The sequence below is a fragment of the Rhinopithecus bieti genome, unplaced genomic scaffold (assembly GCF_001698545.2).
Source record: "Rhinopithecus bieti isolate Rb0 unplaced genomic scaffold, ASM169854v2 scaffold_2349, whole genome shotgun sequence".
Taxonomy (NCBI): Eukaryota; Metazoa; Chordata; class Mammalia; order Primates; family Cercopithecidae; genus Rhinopithecus; species Rhinopithecus bieti.
Genome location: NW_016804051.1, coordinates 813,951 through 827,901, shown reverse-complemented (window position 1 = coordinate 827,901; position 13,951 = coordinate 813,951). Strand labels below are relative to the sequence as shown.

Below are 13,951 nucleotides of genomic sequence, written 5' to 3'. Positions count from 1 at the left end.
TCAGGGTTATTAAAGAAAAATAAATTTGTATAGGTATGTCCGCCTGATATAAAACAGTGCCTAATTGTAATTCAAATATCTCTCTCTCTCTATTTACCATTTCAAATTTGTAGGAATGTTAATTATTTTTGAACAGTTTAATTGGTATAGTATGACACTGTTTGTGATTGAAATTGGCTCAGTAATCACAACATATGAAAATAAAATAACTAATTTTCATGTATTTCTTCTGATTGTATCCAGATGGAACTTTAGAAATTTCTCTCCCACCCAAAATTTTAGTTTACCTTTCTGAAAGTTAATACGTGATTATGTTTTACTTCCATAGAAAACTCTAGTAAAAGCAATTCAACATGACATCCTAAAGTTGTGTCTCCTAGTAATTTACTAACAATAATATTTCCTTCTTGTAACAAAAGGTAAAGAGGTCTTGGGACTGCCAGATGAAGAAAGTATTAAAGAATTCACAGCAAATTATCCTGAAGAAATAGTAAGAGTCATCTTTACTAATACATATTCATATCATTTGAAGTTCTTGCTAGGACACGAAATGCCAGCAAAAAAGGAACACAGGGACCATACAGGTAATTTTCTGGCTCTAAAATTTCACTACTCTCTATTTCAATTATGTCATAAACCATGTGTGGGAATAGAGGTTAGTATGCCAAATTAGAGCTTCGCTATCTGTCATAATGATGTACACATGTCCCTCAACGTTTAAAAAAATATTCATTTTTGGGCATAAGAACACACTGATAAATGGTCACTATATATAGTTATATACATATATTTACATAGATATGTATTTATATATGTAAATTTAATATGTATTCATATGTACACACATAGATATTATATGGAATATATGATTGTTAAAAGAAAACAAGGTTGTTTATGGTTAAGATAGAACAAACTTCTCTTTAAATAAGCTCAATTGTTCAAATTATACCGCAAGGCTATAATAACTAAAACAGCCTGACACATACCTACAATCAAATGGTCTTTGACAAAGTCAAACAAAAACATACACTGGGGGAAAAATCCTTTTCTATAAGTGGTACTGGGAAAATTGAATAGCCTTATGCAGAAAAATAGAACTGGACCCATATCTCTCACCATATACAAAATTTAACGCAAGATAGATTAAAACCTAAACATAAGACCCGAACCTATAAAAATTCAGGAAGAAAAAACTAGGAATAACCTCTTCTGGACATTGAGCTAGACAAAGAATTTATGACTAAGTCCTCAAAAGCAAATACAACAAAACAAAATAGACAAATGAGACTTAAACTAAAAAAAAAAAAAAAAAAAAAAAAAAATTTATTCAAAAATCCTCAACAAAATACTAGCAAACAGAATCCAGCAGCTCACCAATAAGCTAATTCACCATGATCACATAGGCATATAGGCTTGATTCCTAGGATGAAAGGTTGGTTCGACATAAACAAATCAATAGGTGTGATTCACCACACAAGCAGAATTAAAAACAATTGGCCAGGCATGGTGGTTCACACCTATAAAATAATTCCAGTATTTTAAGCAGCCAAGGGAGGNAAAAAAAAAAAAAAAAAAAAAAAAAAAAACTTATGCACAGCAAAAGAAACAATCAACAGAGTAAACAGACGACTTACAGATGGAAAAAAATTTGCAAACTATGCATTCAACAAAGAATTCAAAGAACTCAACAAGCAAAACAAATAACCCATTTACCTATTTTTCAATGGTGTTATTTGGATTGTTTGAATTCTTCTTTTTTCAAAAGAAGACATACAAGCAGCCAACCAATGTAAAAAAAGATGCTCAATATCACTAATTATCAGAAAACGCAAATTAAAACCGGGAGATAACCATCTTCCCTAGTCAGAATGGCAATTATTAAAAAGTCTAAAAAAATCAGACGTTGGCAAGGATGCGAAGAAAAGATAACACTTATATATCATTGGTAGAAGTGTAAATTAGTACAACCTTTATGGACAACAGTATGTAGATTTCTCAAAGAAATTAAAACAAAACTACCATTTGATCCAGCAACTTCACTACTGGGTATCTACCCAAAGGGGAAAAAAAAAAAACATTATATTTAAAAAGATACATGCACTCATATGTTTATTGCAGTACTATTCACAAAAGCAGAGAGAATTAACGTAAGTGTCTGTCAGCAGAGGGCTGGATAAAGAAAACATGATATATATATATCATGGAATACTACTCAGCCATAAATTAAAATATTGATAAATTTGACTAGATATAAATTTTAAGAACTTCCCATTATCAAAACACACCATAGAGATAGTGAAAAATAAAGGCAAAAATTGTGATAAAGTGGCCAGGTGCAGTGGCTCATATCTGTAATCCTAGCACTTTGGGAGGCCAAGCCGGGTGGATTGCCTGAGTTCAGGAGTTCGAGATCAGCCTGGGCAACATGGTGAAACCCCGTCTCTACTAAAATACACACAAACACACAAAAATTAGCCGGTGTGGCAGCGTGCGCCTGTAGTCCCAGCTACTCCGGAGGCTAAGGCAGGAGAACTGCTTGAGCCTGGGAGGCAGTGCTTGCAGTGAGCAGAGACCGCGCCACTATACTCCAGCCTAGGTGACGGAGTGAGACTCCACTTCCAAAAAAAAAAAAAGGAAAAAAAAGTGATAAAGTGTTTATAACAGAAAAATCTAACAAAAAATTAATTCCAGAATATGTAAAGATTTACTTTGAATAAATAGGAAAAGATCAAAATACAAAATAATAATTTCGTAAAACAACATAATTAAAATAATTTCATAAAACAACACAGATCAAGAATAAGCACTAGGAGAAGTGTTTTTCGACATTAGCAACCAGGAAACTGCATGTTGAAACCACATGTTATATCATTTCATGTTCATAAGATTTGCAAAAATTAGCAAATAGAACAATTTGAAGTATGGACAAGGACATGTAGCAAAGAGAACACCTACCCAGTTTTACAAAATTTTTAAATTCCACAGAAACTGAGAAATTTTATTTTAAAGTTGATGTGCACATAACCTATAACTCATCATCATAGAAATCTTATTAGTGAAACTCTCATACCTGTGTTAAAGATTTGCAGCCTATTCTCTTCTTCCTGAGGACACAGAATAATTGCTTTTTGTAGCCATAATAAGATAGCTAGACCCAAGGCATTTAAACGCAAGTATAAGTTCTTCACCTTTTCTCACCTGCTTCCGCAAACTAAGGAGTCATGTATAATACAGACAGTGCAATTAACAGTTGGAGGAAATGCCTTCCATCTTAGGATCCTAAATTTGATGTGAATAGAGTACCACCCCACAACCCTCCTACCAAAGACCTCTGCTGAATGTGTAGCCTGAGTAAGAAATAAACTTTCACTGTGATAAATCACTTAGATTTAGGAGTTATTACTATAACATATAAGAGACTATACTGACCAATATAGATATCTTTACAAGAAGATGTATATACAGATTTTTATTGCAGCAGATTTTTTTTCTGGTAATTGCAAAAAGAAAAAAGGAACTAACCAAATTATCATCAACAGGAAAATGGATAAATATATTGATTTACATTCCTGCAATGGGATTTCATAACCATAAAAAAGAAGACAAAATTAAATGGGGCCACTTATATACATTTTGAAATCATAATATGGAATAAACGAGCATAGTTCATAATAATTATTAGTACAGTTTAATTTTTTAAATTACATATGCAGTTTAGAGATATATAGTGGCATATGTATAAAGACAATGTTCAGGAAAGCAGTTAGCTAGTTAGAAACTTGGTGCTAGGGGAAGCGCACAAGTTTCTAACTGTATTTGAAATGATGCATTTATTTTGCAAATTTGTAGTGGGTCCTTGTGTTTTTATTGTATTTTTATATCATTTGTATATCTGAAATATTTCAAGATCTTATTAAAACCATGTTTCATGTAATATGCATTTAATTCCTATACTCAATTTTAATTAATCTTATTCAAGGATATCTCTTTAATCTAGTTTACTATTAAATGGACTGATAGCTCTTTTTAAATAAATCCTTTTCTTCCAAAGATATTCTGATTGGCATGATTTAAGCATAGTAAGTAATCTTACTTGAACTTCCATTTGCCTATTATGCCTGTGTTATATCCAGTGTTAGAAAACGCTTTAGTTCAGTGTTTCTCAATCCATGTTAGGCTCTGTGAACTTTTGAAAAACACTAAAATATGCAGTTTTCACAATACAAATCAGAAAAGAGAAGAGATCAACAAAATTCTTAATCAGCAGAAAAGCACAGGACATGGTATGAGAAAAGGAAAACATTTCCTGAGACTGCTCCGCCTCCTGAGTCTGCCTGATTCATTTTGAGAATCAATATTATAACTTACGTTTTCATAAGCTTTGAGTCAAAATAAGAACGTTTGGAATTTGGGGCCATTGTAAAGTCCACTGTTTGCTATAATCAGTATTGAAATCATGTTTCAATAATATAGATAGTGATGTAATGATAGTTATAATTTGTTTTTTCACAAAGCTCATTGTTATGAAACAAATGAAGATGTTTACTGTGAAGTTTCAGTATTCTGGAAGGAAGGTTTTGTGGCTCTTCAAGCTGCCATTAATGCCGCTATTATAGAAGTGAGTACAAAATGTTCAATGCAAACTAGTGTTTAATGCCAGTTAATGATATTAGAGGCATCCAAAGTTTCATGAAAGAAAATATAAGTGGATAGCCTTGTTATTTTGTTTGCTCACTCTGAAGTTTACTGAAGTTTCTATATACCATGGAATGTAGACACAAAGAGAAGAAAAAGCATCTCATTCATGGACTCACCTTTGCTGGGAAGCCAGGCATATAAGAAAACTATTAGAACAGAAGTAGACTAGTACAGAACGATAAATCAGGTCTTCATAAGTAAATGAGTAAAAACCTTCTCAGCCTTAGAATGCCATGGAAGAATGCCTAATTGAAATAACATACCAGCTTGAAGCTTGAGGTGACGGGTGGCTTACTGAATATATACACTCAGAAAAGACATGCCAAGCAAATCATAAAGTAACGTTAGGCAGGGACGTAATGAAACACAGCGAATTCTGAGAACGGTGAGTCACTCAGACTGCCTGCACCCAAGCTCCCAGGGGGTCAATGGCAGGACATAGAAGTGGAAATATAGGTTAGCATCAAATCCCAATAGGCCAATTATACATCCATAGGAAAATAGATGGTTAAAAGAAAACAGCATGCTATTCATTAACATACAAATTTTGCTTATTAATGCCTTTCTTCAGATCACAACAAATCACTCAGTGATGGAGGAGCTGATGTCAGTTACTGGAAAAAATATGAAGATGCATTCTTTCATTGGTCAATCAGGAGTTATAACTGATTTGTACCTTTTTTTCTGCATTATTTCCTTTTCCCCATTCATTTACTATGCATCTGTTAATGTCACGAGAGAGAGAAAAAGGATGAAGGGCTTGATGACAATGATGGGTCTTCGGGATTCAGCATTCTGGTGAGTCAAACGCAGCACAAATAAATAAACGGAGGAACTCAGGAAAACTGGGACTCTTCAATGCATCTTATCTTTTCTCTTTCTTTTTTNGGCCTCTTCAATGCATCTTTATTAAAACCTGTTCCTCCACAACCCAGGGGTACAAATAAGAGATACCTACACTCAATAATTTCAGATCATGAACAAATTTCCTCTTCTGTAATTTTAGGGGGGATAAATGCTTTCAGGGTATGGAAAAAAAAAAAAAAAAAAAGGAAAATGTATTTTGCCTCTGGAAATTTTACAGGACTAAGTAGAGAGGCTGGTTATTTAATATATTTAACAATCTCTGACCCAATTATATCTAAATCTATTTCAGATTCACTGTACCATGAAGGAACTGCTATAGGAAATAAGATAAAAGGGGATAGGACATGCTAACATTTAAGAAAATACAACTTCTATTATGAATGATATTGACTTTTTTAGAAAGGAGGAAGATAATATTTTAAAGAAACCTAAAAAGTAAATTAAAAAACTTTAAGAAAACAAATAAGGAGCCAAGTGTAGAATTTTACAGAAAAAATAATGTCACAACTGTCACACATCAATGTTTTCCATTTTAAAAAATTTGTTACCGTGAATAAGAAAATGCCACTTTTAAACATTCGTTAGTAACAAGGAAAGAATAAAAATCCTTTATCCCCATGAACGGTATAAATTGTCATTGGTATAATGTTTGCCAGGCTGAGGCTGCGTGTTACTGTGCTTCTCCGAGTTAAGGAAGAAGACTGCGGTTAGGTTACTGGGTGATTGTGAAGAAGGCATAATGAGGAATGACCATGGCAAGAGAGGCGTAAACAAGATAGACATTGGTATCGGTGCCAGACAGAGGTGGGATGTGAGCTAGGAGGGGATTGGAAGGGAAAAAGAAGCCAAAGACCAGGAGCTCCTTTGAGACTGAAGAACGTGGTGGGTGTACCTGAGGGAATGAGCTGACGAAACAGGATGGTGAATAGAGGCTGGGTAGTGTGGGTTTAAAATGTCAGAGGTTGGGTGATTGCAAGAATGGACAAGGTTCTGTGTGAGAACTTATGAATAATTGACTGAAAGGGCATGGAGGTGATGTTTACAGGGGGTAGGACATTAAATAACAGAGAGGCTAGGAAGGCAGATGGGCTGTGCATAGGGCAACAAATTAGGAGTCTGGAAGAGTTCCTTCCAGTATTAACATCTTATAAATCCATATTGACCTCTTGTTTGAATTAATACTTGAGGGAGACGTAGCAGAGCAGTGAAATCTAAAGACTCTAGAGCCAAAACCCCTGAACTTGAAACATGGTTACACAACACACTGGTTCATTAGGTTCTCTATCAATAAGATGAGGAAAATAAAGGTATTCCTGAATAGGGCTTTTGGGAGAATAAAATAAATTAATGCTTGCTAAGCTCTTAAAATATTCTTCAACACATACTAATTGCTATGTGTGTGAGTTATTGTGTTGGTTTTGCCACTGTTTTGCTTTTTATTTTTAAAATTATTATTTCATTACAGTTTTCAAAGAATATTGTAAAACAAAATAAATTGATGAGGAAAGGAAAGTGAATTATTCTGATATAAAAGAAATGGGATAAAAAAACATTCGTTCTTAACAAAAAAATGAATGGAATTAAAGGCAAGTATGTAGACTTTTCAGTGAACACATCCAGAGAAAGATGACAACAGCTTTGGGGGAAGGAGCGGCATGACGGAATTACACATAAGGAAGAATTTCTTCTATCTGAGGAAACTTGTGATGGTCCTGAACATGGAGAGACTCCAGAGAGGACAGAAGGGTCTGAGGTTCACTGAGGGGCTACCCTGTATCAAGACAGTGCCTTACACAGCCATCATCTTATTGAGCCCACAGTTGCAGTGTTACTCCTGGTGTCCAGAGAAATAAAGGAATAATAGAGTGGTTACAGAGGTCGCCCAAGGTTACAGAGCAAGAATGCAGCAAATAAATTGTTCGATCCAAAATCTATTAGACTGGAAACCTAATTCCCCCGGCCCCCACCCCACTAGGACAATGTGCAGGTAATGTGTGAATGTATTTTCCTGAATCAGTTTTAGGAAAAACAATTCCATAATTCCCAAAGAATATTCTAATTCTAAAGAATTCTGCCCAAACTTTTACCGTGTATTTATGTTCTTAGAATACCCAATAAATACTTGTTTGAGAGGGAAATGAATGGGACGAATAAGGGAATGAGAACACCCAATATAATACCTGTTAAAAGAGAGAGATGGATGAATAAGTGAATGAAAGTTATGTTAGAATCCATTTCAGGGCGGGACCGTGGTGGCTCAAGTCGTAATCCCAGCACTTTGGAGGCAAGACAGGTGGATCATGAGTCAGGAGATTGAGACGATCCTGGTAACAGGTGAAACCCCGTCTCATCCCCAAAAAAATACAAAAAAAATTTTCCAGGCCTGTAGCCAGCTACCCGGGAGGCTGAGGCAGGAAGGCAGGAGATGGCGGAAACCCGGGAGGCCGGAGCTTTTTGCAGAGAGCTGAGAATCAGGCCACCAGCACTCCAGCCTGGGAGACAGAGCGAGCTCCCGTCTCAAAAAAAAAAAAAAAGAATCATCTCCAGGTCTTCCTTTTCAAGTGACATAAAATGACCTAAATAACATTTTGTTTTCCACATTAGACTCTCTGGGTTTGGCTCTATGCCTGGCTTCATCTTCATTATGTCCCCCTCTTTCTTGGCATTGTTATATAAATCTACACTGTTCATCATTTTGTCTGCTTCAGGTGGTCTTCAGACCCTTTCTCCTGTATGGATTGGTCCCTTTGGTGAGTTAGTGAATGAAATATCTCTCTATCACCTCAATAGCCTAAAACCTTAAGTAATTGGGTTTCCGATTGATTACTCACTATATGCTCTTTTTTTTCTGTCTACTCTGCTTGCATGTGAAAAATCTATAAACAGGTATAATTTGATTTGAGGTGTTTGTGTCAATTTTTAGTGCAATTGCAGAGCATAGTTTGTATGTTATATAAAAATAATAACTATAATATACAACCTGTTATACTACACAAATAATAACCTATAATTTTGTATATCAATTTTATTATGCTGTAAATAATGTTAGAGAAATATAAGCCACTAGATCTTCTCTCGTTTTAGATAGCTTTGGCTTTCCTAAGGAGCATCTTGGTAAGAAATCTTTCCCTCACTGGCCTGGTGGGTGTTCCTCCTCACCTGGTCCTTTTTGGGGCAGTCTGGGGTCCAGCACTGTACAGACACCTTCCGTGCATCCTCTGGAATGGTTTTTAAGCTTGCTTAGTTCCCTTTGCTGCTTCCCATCTTGGAATGGCCCAGTGAGACACCATCTGAATGTCTAACTAAATGAAGTTTCTGAAACATCTATCCTCTCTGGAATTCAGTAGACTGTAAGAATCATTAAAATTCAGCATTGTAACGGCTTAAAATTCTAGCAAAGGCTGGTTTTGTAAAAGTTGCAAAGACAGAAACTTGTAAAAGCTTTGAATTATTTAGCCCAACAAAATAAGACTTTAGAAGTGAAAACAGGTCACAACAATTATTTAAAGGCAATATAAGTAGTTTCTTAGGCTATTAATTAAATATGGACTTATTGGGCAAATCTAATTCTAAATAACTATCCCCAGTTTCATATTTTTACCTAGTAAATTGAAGAGAATACATGATAAAAATCACTAAATTAAATTAAAATTGAAAATTGAAAACATCTGGAAAATTCATTAGTAAATTATGTTTCTGTTCATAAAATGTCTTTTCTGTTTACATGATTCTTATTGAATTCCCCTTGCCTTCTAATTAAATGGAAATGTCAACCATTAAATATCCATTATTTAGTGTTTAACAAAAGGATTATTAATTATAAAGAGTTCATTAACTTGAACATCATAAGACGAGTCCACTTCTGGCTCTCCTTAAACACACCAGTGCCTTTTGCCCAGAAATTCTCCCTCATGCCACCAATCTACATGGATCACCACATCTTTTGACTGGGTCCTATTTGGTAAAAGTTCATCTGAGTTCCATCTCAAATGTAATCTCTTCCCATAGTTCCCTACTTCCTCTTAATGTTTCAATTTCATTTGGAACATATTTTTATCATAGCAATTACTAAATTGCATTCTAGTTGCTCATATGTCTATGCCTTCCAAGGCATAAATTTGAGAACCATAAAGGAGGCAATCTCCCTATATAACTCTATTCTCAGTACGAGGCAACTAGTAGTCCTTTTATTCCTATGCTAAACCTAACTGTTTAAATATAAACCTTAAACCTAATTTCCCTTAATTACTTTTCAATTTTCAGCTTTTACACTTGGACTATGATTTGAATTCTAATGCATTTCCTCATCCATTGGACGGCTCAAATATCATTGTAGCAACAGATTTCATGTTGGCATTTGATACTTGCCTCTATCTGGCGCTGGCGATTTACTTTGAAAAAATTTTGCCAAGTGAGTAGTGATATAATTAAAATCAAATATCATTTAAATAATTGTATTTCTGAAAACAAATCTCCTAATGCACGCAGTATTTATATTTTAAGGACTACTTGGTGTATCAACAGGAAAGGAAGGAAAAATCTCGTCGCCACTGACCAAATTATTTCTTCATTTCTTTCTCACTACTTGACTTGTCAGAACTAAAGCCTGAATTTTGTTTATAGAATCACTAACCTTCACTTGAACTTCACTTTAAGTATAAACCTTCTTTTTTTTTTTTTTAAGGAGATCTTAGAAAGATAGTTCCTAAACAAGTCTGGTAATCATAGACATTTATAGCTGCTTATGTCTAACTATTTAGCTCAATGGTTCTGAGCTCTGGCTGGACAACAGAATCATGTGAAGAATTTTAAAGCAATTCTAAGCCCAGTTCAACCTGAAGAGATTCTGATTTAATTAATCAATGCATCTACATTTTAAAAAATCTCCCCAGAATTTCACAATAGGAAAGCCAATATATCATAAATTTTCATTTGTGTCACCTTGCAACATACGAGAATATGAGTTTCACAAAAGCAGAGATTTGTTTTGTTCACAGATGAAATTTAAGCATCCACCACAGTGTCTGAAGCACCCTAGAGACTCAGTAGATACTTGTGTGCTTCACTATTTTTTTTTTTTTTTTTTTTTTTTGAGACAGAGTCTTGCTCTGTCAGCCAGGCTGGATTGCGTGGCACAATCTTGGCTCACTGAAACCTCTGCCTTTCCAGCTCAGACAATTCTCCCGCCTCAGCCTCCCAAGTAGCTGGGATTACAGATGTGTGCCACCATGCCCAGCTAATTTTTCTATTTTTAGTAGAGACGGGGTTTCACCATGTTGATCAGGCTGGTCTCGAACTCCTGACCTCAGGTAATCCACCCGCCTCGGCCTCCCAAAGTGCTGGGATTACAAGCATGAGCCACAGTGTCCGGCTTGCTTCACTTTTTTCTCCCTCCTTTTATAACCAAAGGCAGGGCCTGATTCTCCCTTCTGCCTTTTCTATTTATTTAAGACAGTATGCCAAGGGCCCTTTATTCAAAAAGCAATGAATACACACTTGTGGAAAGAGAAGAAGGGAAAGCGTGAGCAGGAAGACAGAAAGCCACATCTTGAGGCAGGAAATTCATCCTGTTTTGTTTTGTTTTGTTTTGTTGTTTTGAGATAATCCTTTAAGAATTACTGTCTCTGCCTTTTAAAAGAACCCAGAACAAAAGATGTCAGCATCCACTATTGTTGGCTAGCACACTTATTATACAATTAGAATTGTTTGAATATGGTCTATTTTCGTTTGATTTTTTTTAGTAGAGGTAAAAATTACATAACTGATTAGAAAAATTACTTTTTTGCCTACTAATGTTTTAAGCCTCTCTACCTCTTGTTAACATTGCTTAAGACACATACTTAAATAAATTTTCTCTGTTCCACTTTTGTTTTTATGGCAAAATCTCATTGACTGTTTTTTGTGTTTCTATCATACTGTATATCCCTGGTGTGCTGTGTAGTTCAGGAAATTTACTCTTGTGACCCTTGTACTTACTAATTCTTCCTTTTCTCCTTCTACTTAATAAAACATTCTGGTTGTATTATTTTTCATTTTTGTTTGTTTTTCCAATGTGTTTATTCTCAGTGGATCCACAAACAGATGTCACTGTCTTTACAATTGCTTATTAGTATCCTTTTAGGTAATTGTTTTCTCTAACGAATTTAAATGTTATTTTGATGTGCATTATGTGATATAGTCCATCTTTTTTTAGTCCTTGTTTTAAACATATTCTAATGATATTACTTTAAATATTCTCTTTGTATATGTTTTATCAAGTTATGTCACATATTGTTACATTTTCATGTCTGCATTTTATTTTTTACTTAACATTATATCACAAAAATATCTTTCACATCCATGTTTTTTCCAATTTCAAAAGCATAGTATTTTATTATTATAACCAGAAAATGTATTTCATCCAAATAAGTGAGTTGTTCCATTTTCTTCCTAATTGTTATATGCTCACTAAGCTTGAATTTAAGACCAGAGGTGACTGTGTTCAAAATGTTTTCAAAGATAATGAATATGAATGACAGAAAAATTAACTGGATAAAATGACAGAATAATTTCATGGTAAATCTGGTGGCAGAATGTATCTACTTATGGTGGCATGCTTTTATTTGCTAGATTTTTCTTTTGTCAAAAGGGAGAGATAGGTACTAACAACATACAATATGGCAGGAATAGAGAGAGTGTAAGATATTTATTGCATAAATGAAGGACTGAACATGTGAGAAATACACAGAAGTTTGAAAACCCATAACCTTACAGTGGAGGTCAGTTGGAGAATACCAGTGAAGCATGATTCTTCCATTTCATAATGTTTCCTAATATGAAGAAAAATAGAAGTGATGATAGAATACTAATACAGCTGGATTCGTTTCCAGCAAGATGTTTATGAGTAACATGTCTTTAAAGCAGATCATAAATTTGCTTCAGAGGAAAATTATGGTTTGGGGATGAAATAAAGCAGAAATACAAAATAGCTTTAAAAGTATTCACTTTAAGTTTCAATTAATTATTTTATCGTGTTCTTTTTCTTTCTTACAAATGTGTCATTTACTTTTCTTAAATCCTCTTCTATCTTCTCTTGGGTTTTTTGTTTTGTTTTGTTTTGTTTTGTTTTGTTTTGTTTTGTTTTAAGGTATCCAATAGTCGTTCTCAATTTCTTCTTTCTTTGCCTATGTAATGACACCTGGTCTTCCAGACAGAATTCAGCATGCCTGCATATCTTACATTAACAATTCAATCTGTCTTTCTTGAGGTTAAGAAATTCTAAAACATTTATTTAAATTCCTTTGGAAATATTTAAAAATCACATTTTCATTGCTTCCTATAGGATCTATTATAATAGAGACATCTGGTAATTTTTTTGTTCCTTATGAAGCTACATGTGTCAAAACGTGCATTACCTGGTGTTGACCATATGTTCAGGTTTAGCAACAAAGGGGCTGCATTGCCATGTAACATTACTGTGACTCTCTCTCCCCAACATGCTGATTGAACCAATATTTGTCTTCTGGCCATGTAGATGAATATGGACATCGGCGTCCACCTTTGTTTTTCCTGAAGTCCTCATTTTGGTCTCAAACACAAAAGGCTGATCACGTGGCCCTTGAAGATGAAATGGATGCCGATCCCTCATCTCATGACTCTTTTGAACCAGTGCCTCCAGAATTCCATGGGAAAGAAGCCATCAGGTAATAAGGCTGCAGGTGGAGAACAGGGCAAAAAGGCAGAAAGCTAAGAGTTAGCACCTGAGGCAAGCAGTTTTCCCTTTTGTGCACTGTAGACAGTTCCCACCTGTCCTCACCTACGCTGCTTCTGTCACTTTCCACCTCAAGTTCAAAGGAAGACCCCTTTACCAACCCCTTACAGCCTAACATTCACACTAAATAAAAACTTAAATTTTACCAGCTAAGATAATTCAGCAAAACCCTTGCTTGGATTCAGTCTTTTATTTGTTTCTCTCCATCCTCAGCCTCCCTCATTGCTTTACTAGGTCTCAGTTATTCATTCTTTGTCCCCACCTCATCTGTCTCCTTTTTCTCTCCTTTTATTTTTCTTTTTTTTTCTGAGATGGAGTTTCACTCTTGTTGCCCAGGCTGGAGTGCAATGGTGCGAGCTCAGCTCACCGCAACCTCTGCCTCCCGGGTTCAAGCGATTCTCCTGCCTCAGCCTCCCAAGTAGCTAGGATTATAGGCATGCACCACCATGCCCAGCTAGTTTTGTATTTTTAGTAGAGATGGGGTTTCTCCATGTTGGTCAGGCTGGTCTCGAACACCTGACCTCAGGTGATCTGCCTGCCTCGGCCTCCCAAAGTGTTGGATTACAGGCATGAGCCACTGTGCCTGGCCTTTTCTCTCCACTTTTTAAACTTCTCATTTTTCTTCTATTTTTTGTC

The 13,951-nt window shown here is 35.2% G+C and overlaps 1 protein-coding gene across 1 annotated transcript in view; it reads left to right on the top strand.

Moving 5' to 3' along the window:
- ABCA8 (ATP binding cassette subfamily A member 8) overlaps positions 1-13,951 on the top strand; it is a 79,178-nt gene that overhangs the window by 13,857 nt on the left and 51,370 nt on the right. The window contains 9 exon segments of the mRNA XM_017863673.1: positions 420-584; positions 4,515-4,618; positions 5,270-5,496; positions 8,170-8,265; positions 8,267-8,315; positions 8,650-8,843; position 9,391; positions 9,829-9,976; positions 13,079-13,247. Of these exon segments, the coding sequence (XP_017719162.1) occupies positions 420-584; positions 4,515-4,618; positions 5,270-5,496; positions 8,170-8,265; positions 8,267-8,315; positions 8,650-8,843; position 9,391; positions 9,829-9,976; positions 13,079-13,247 (1,153 nt within the window).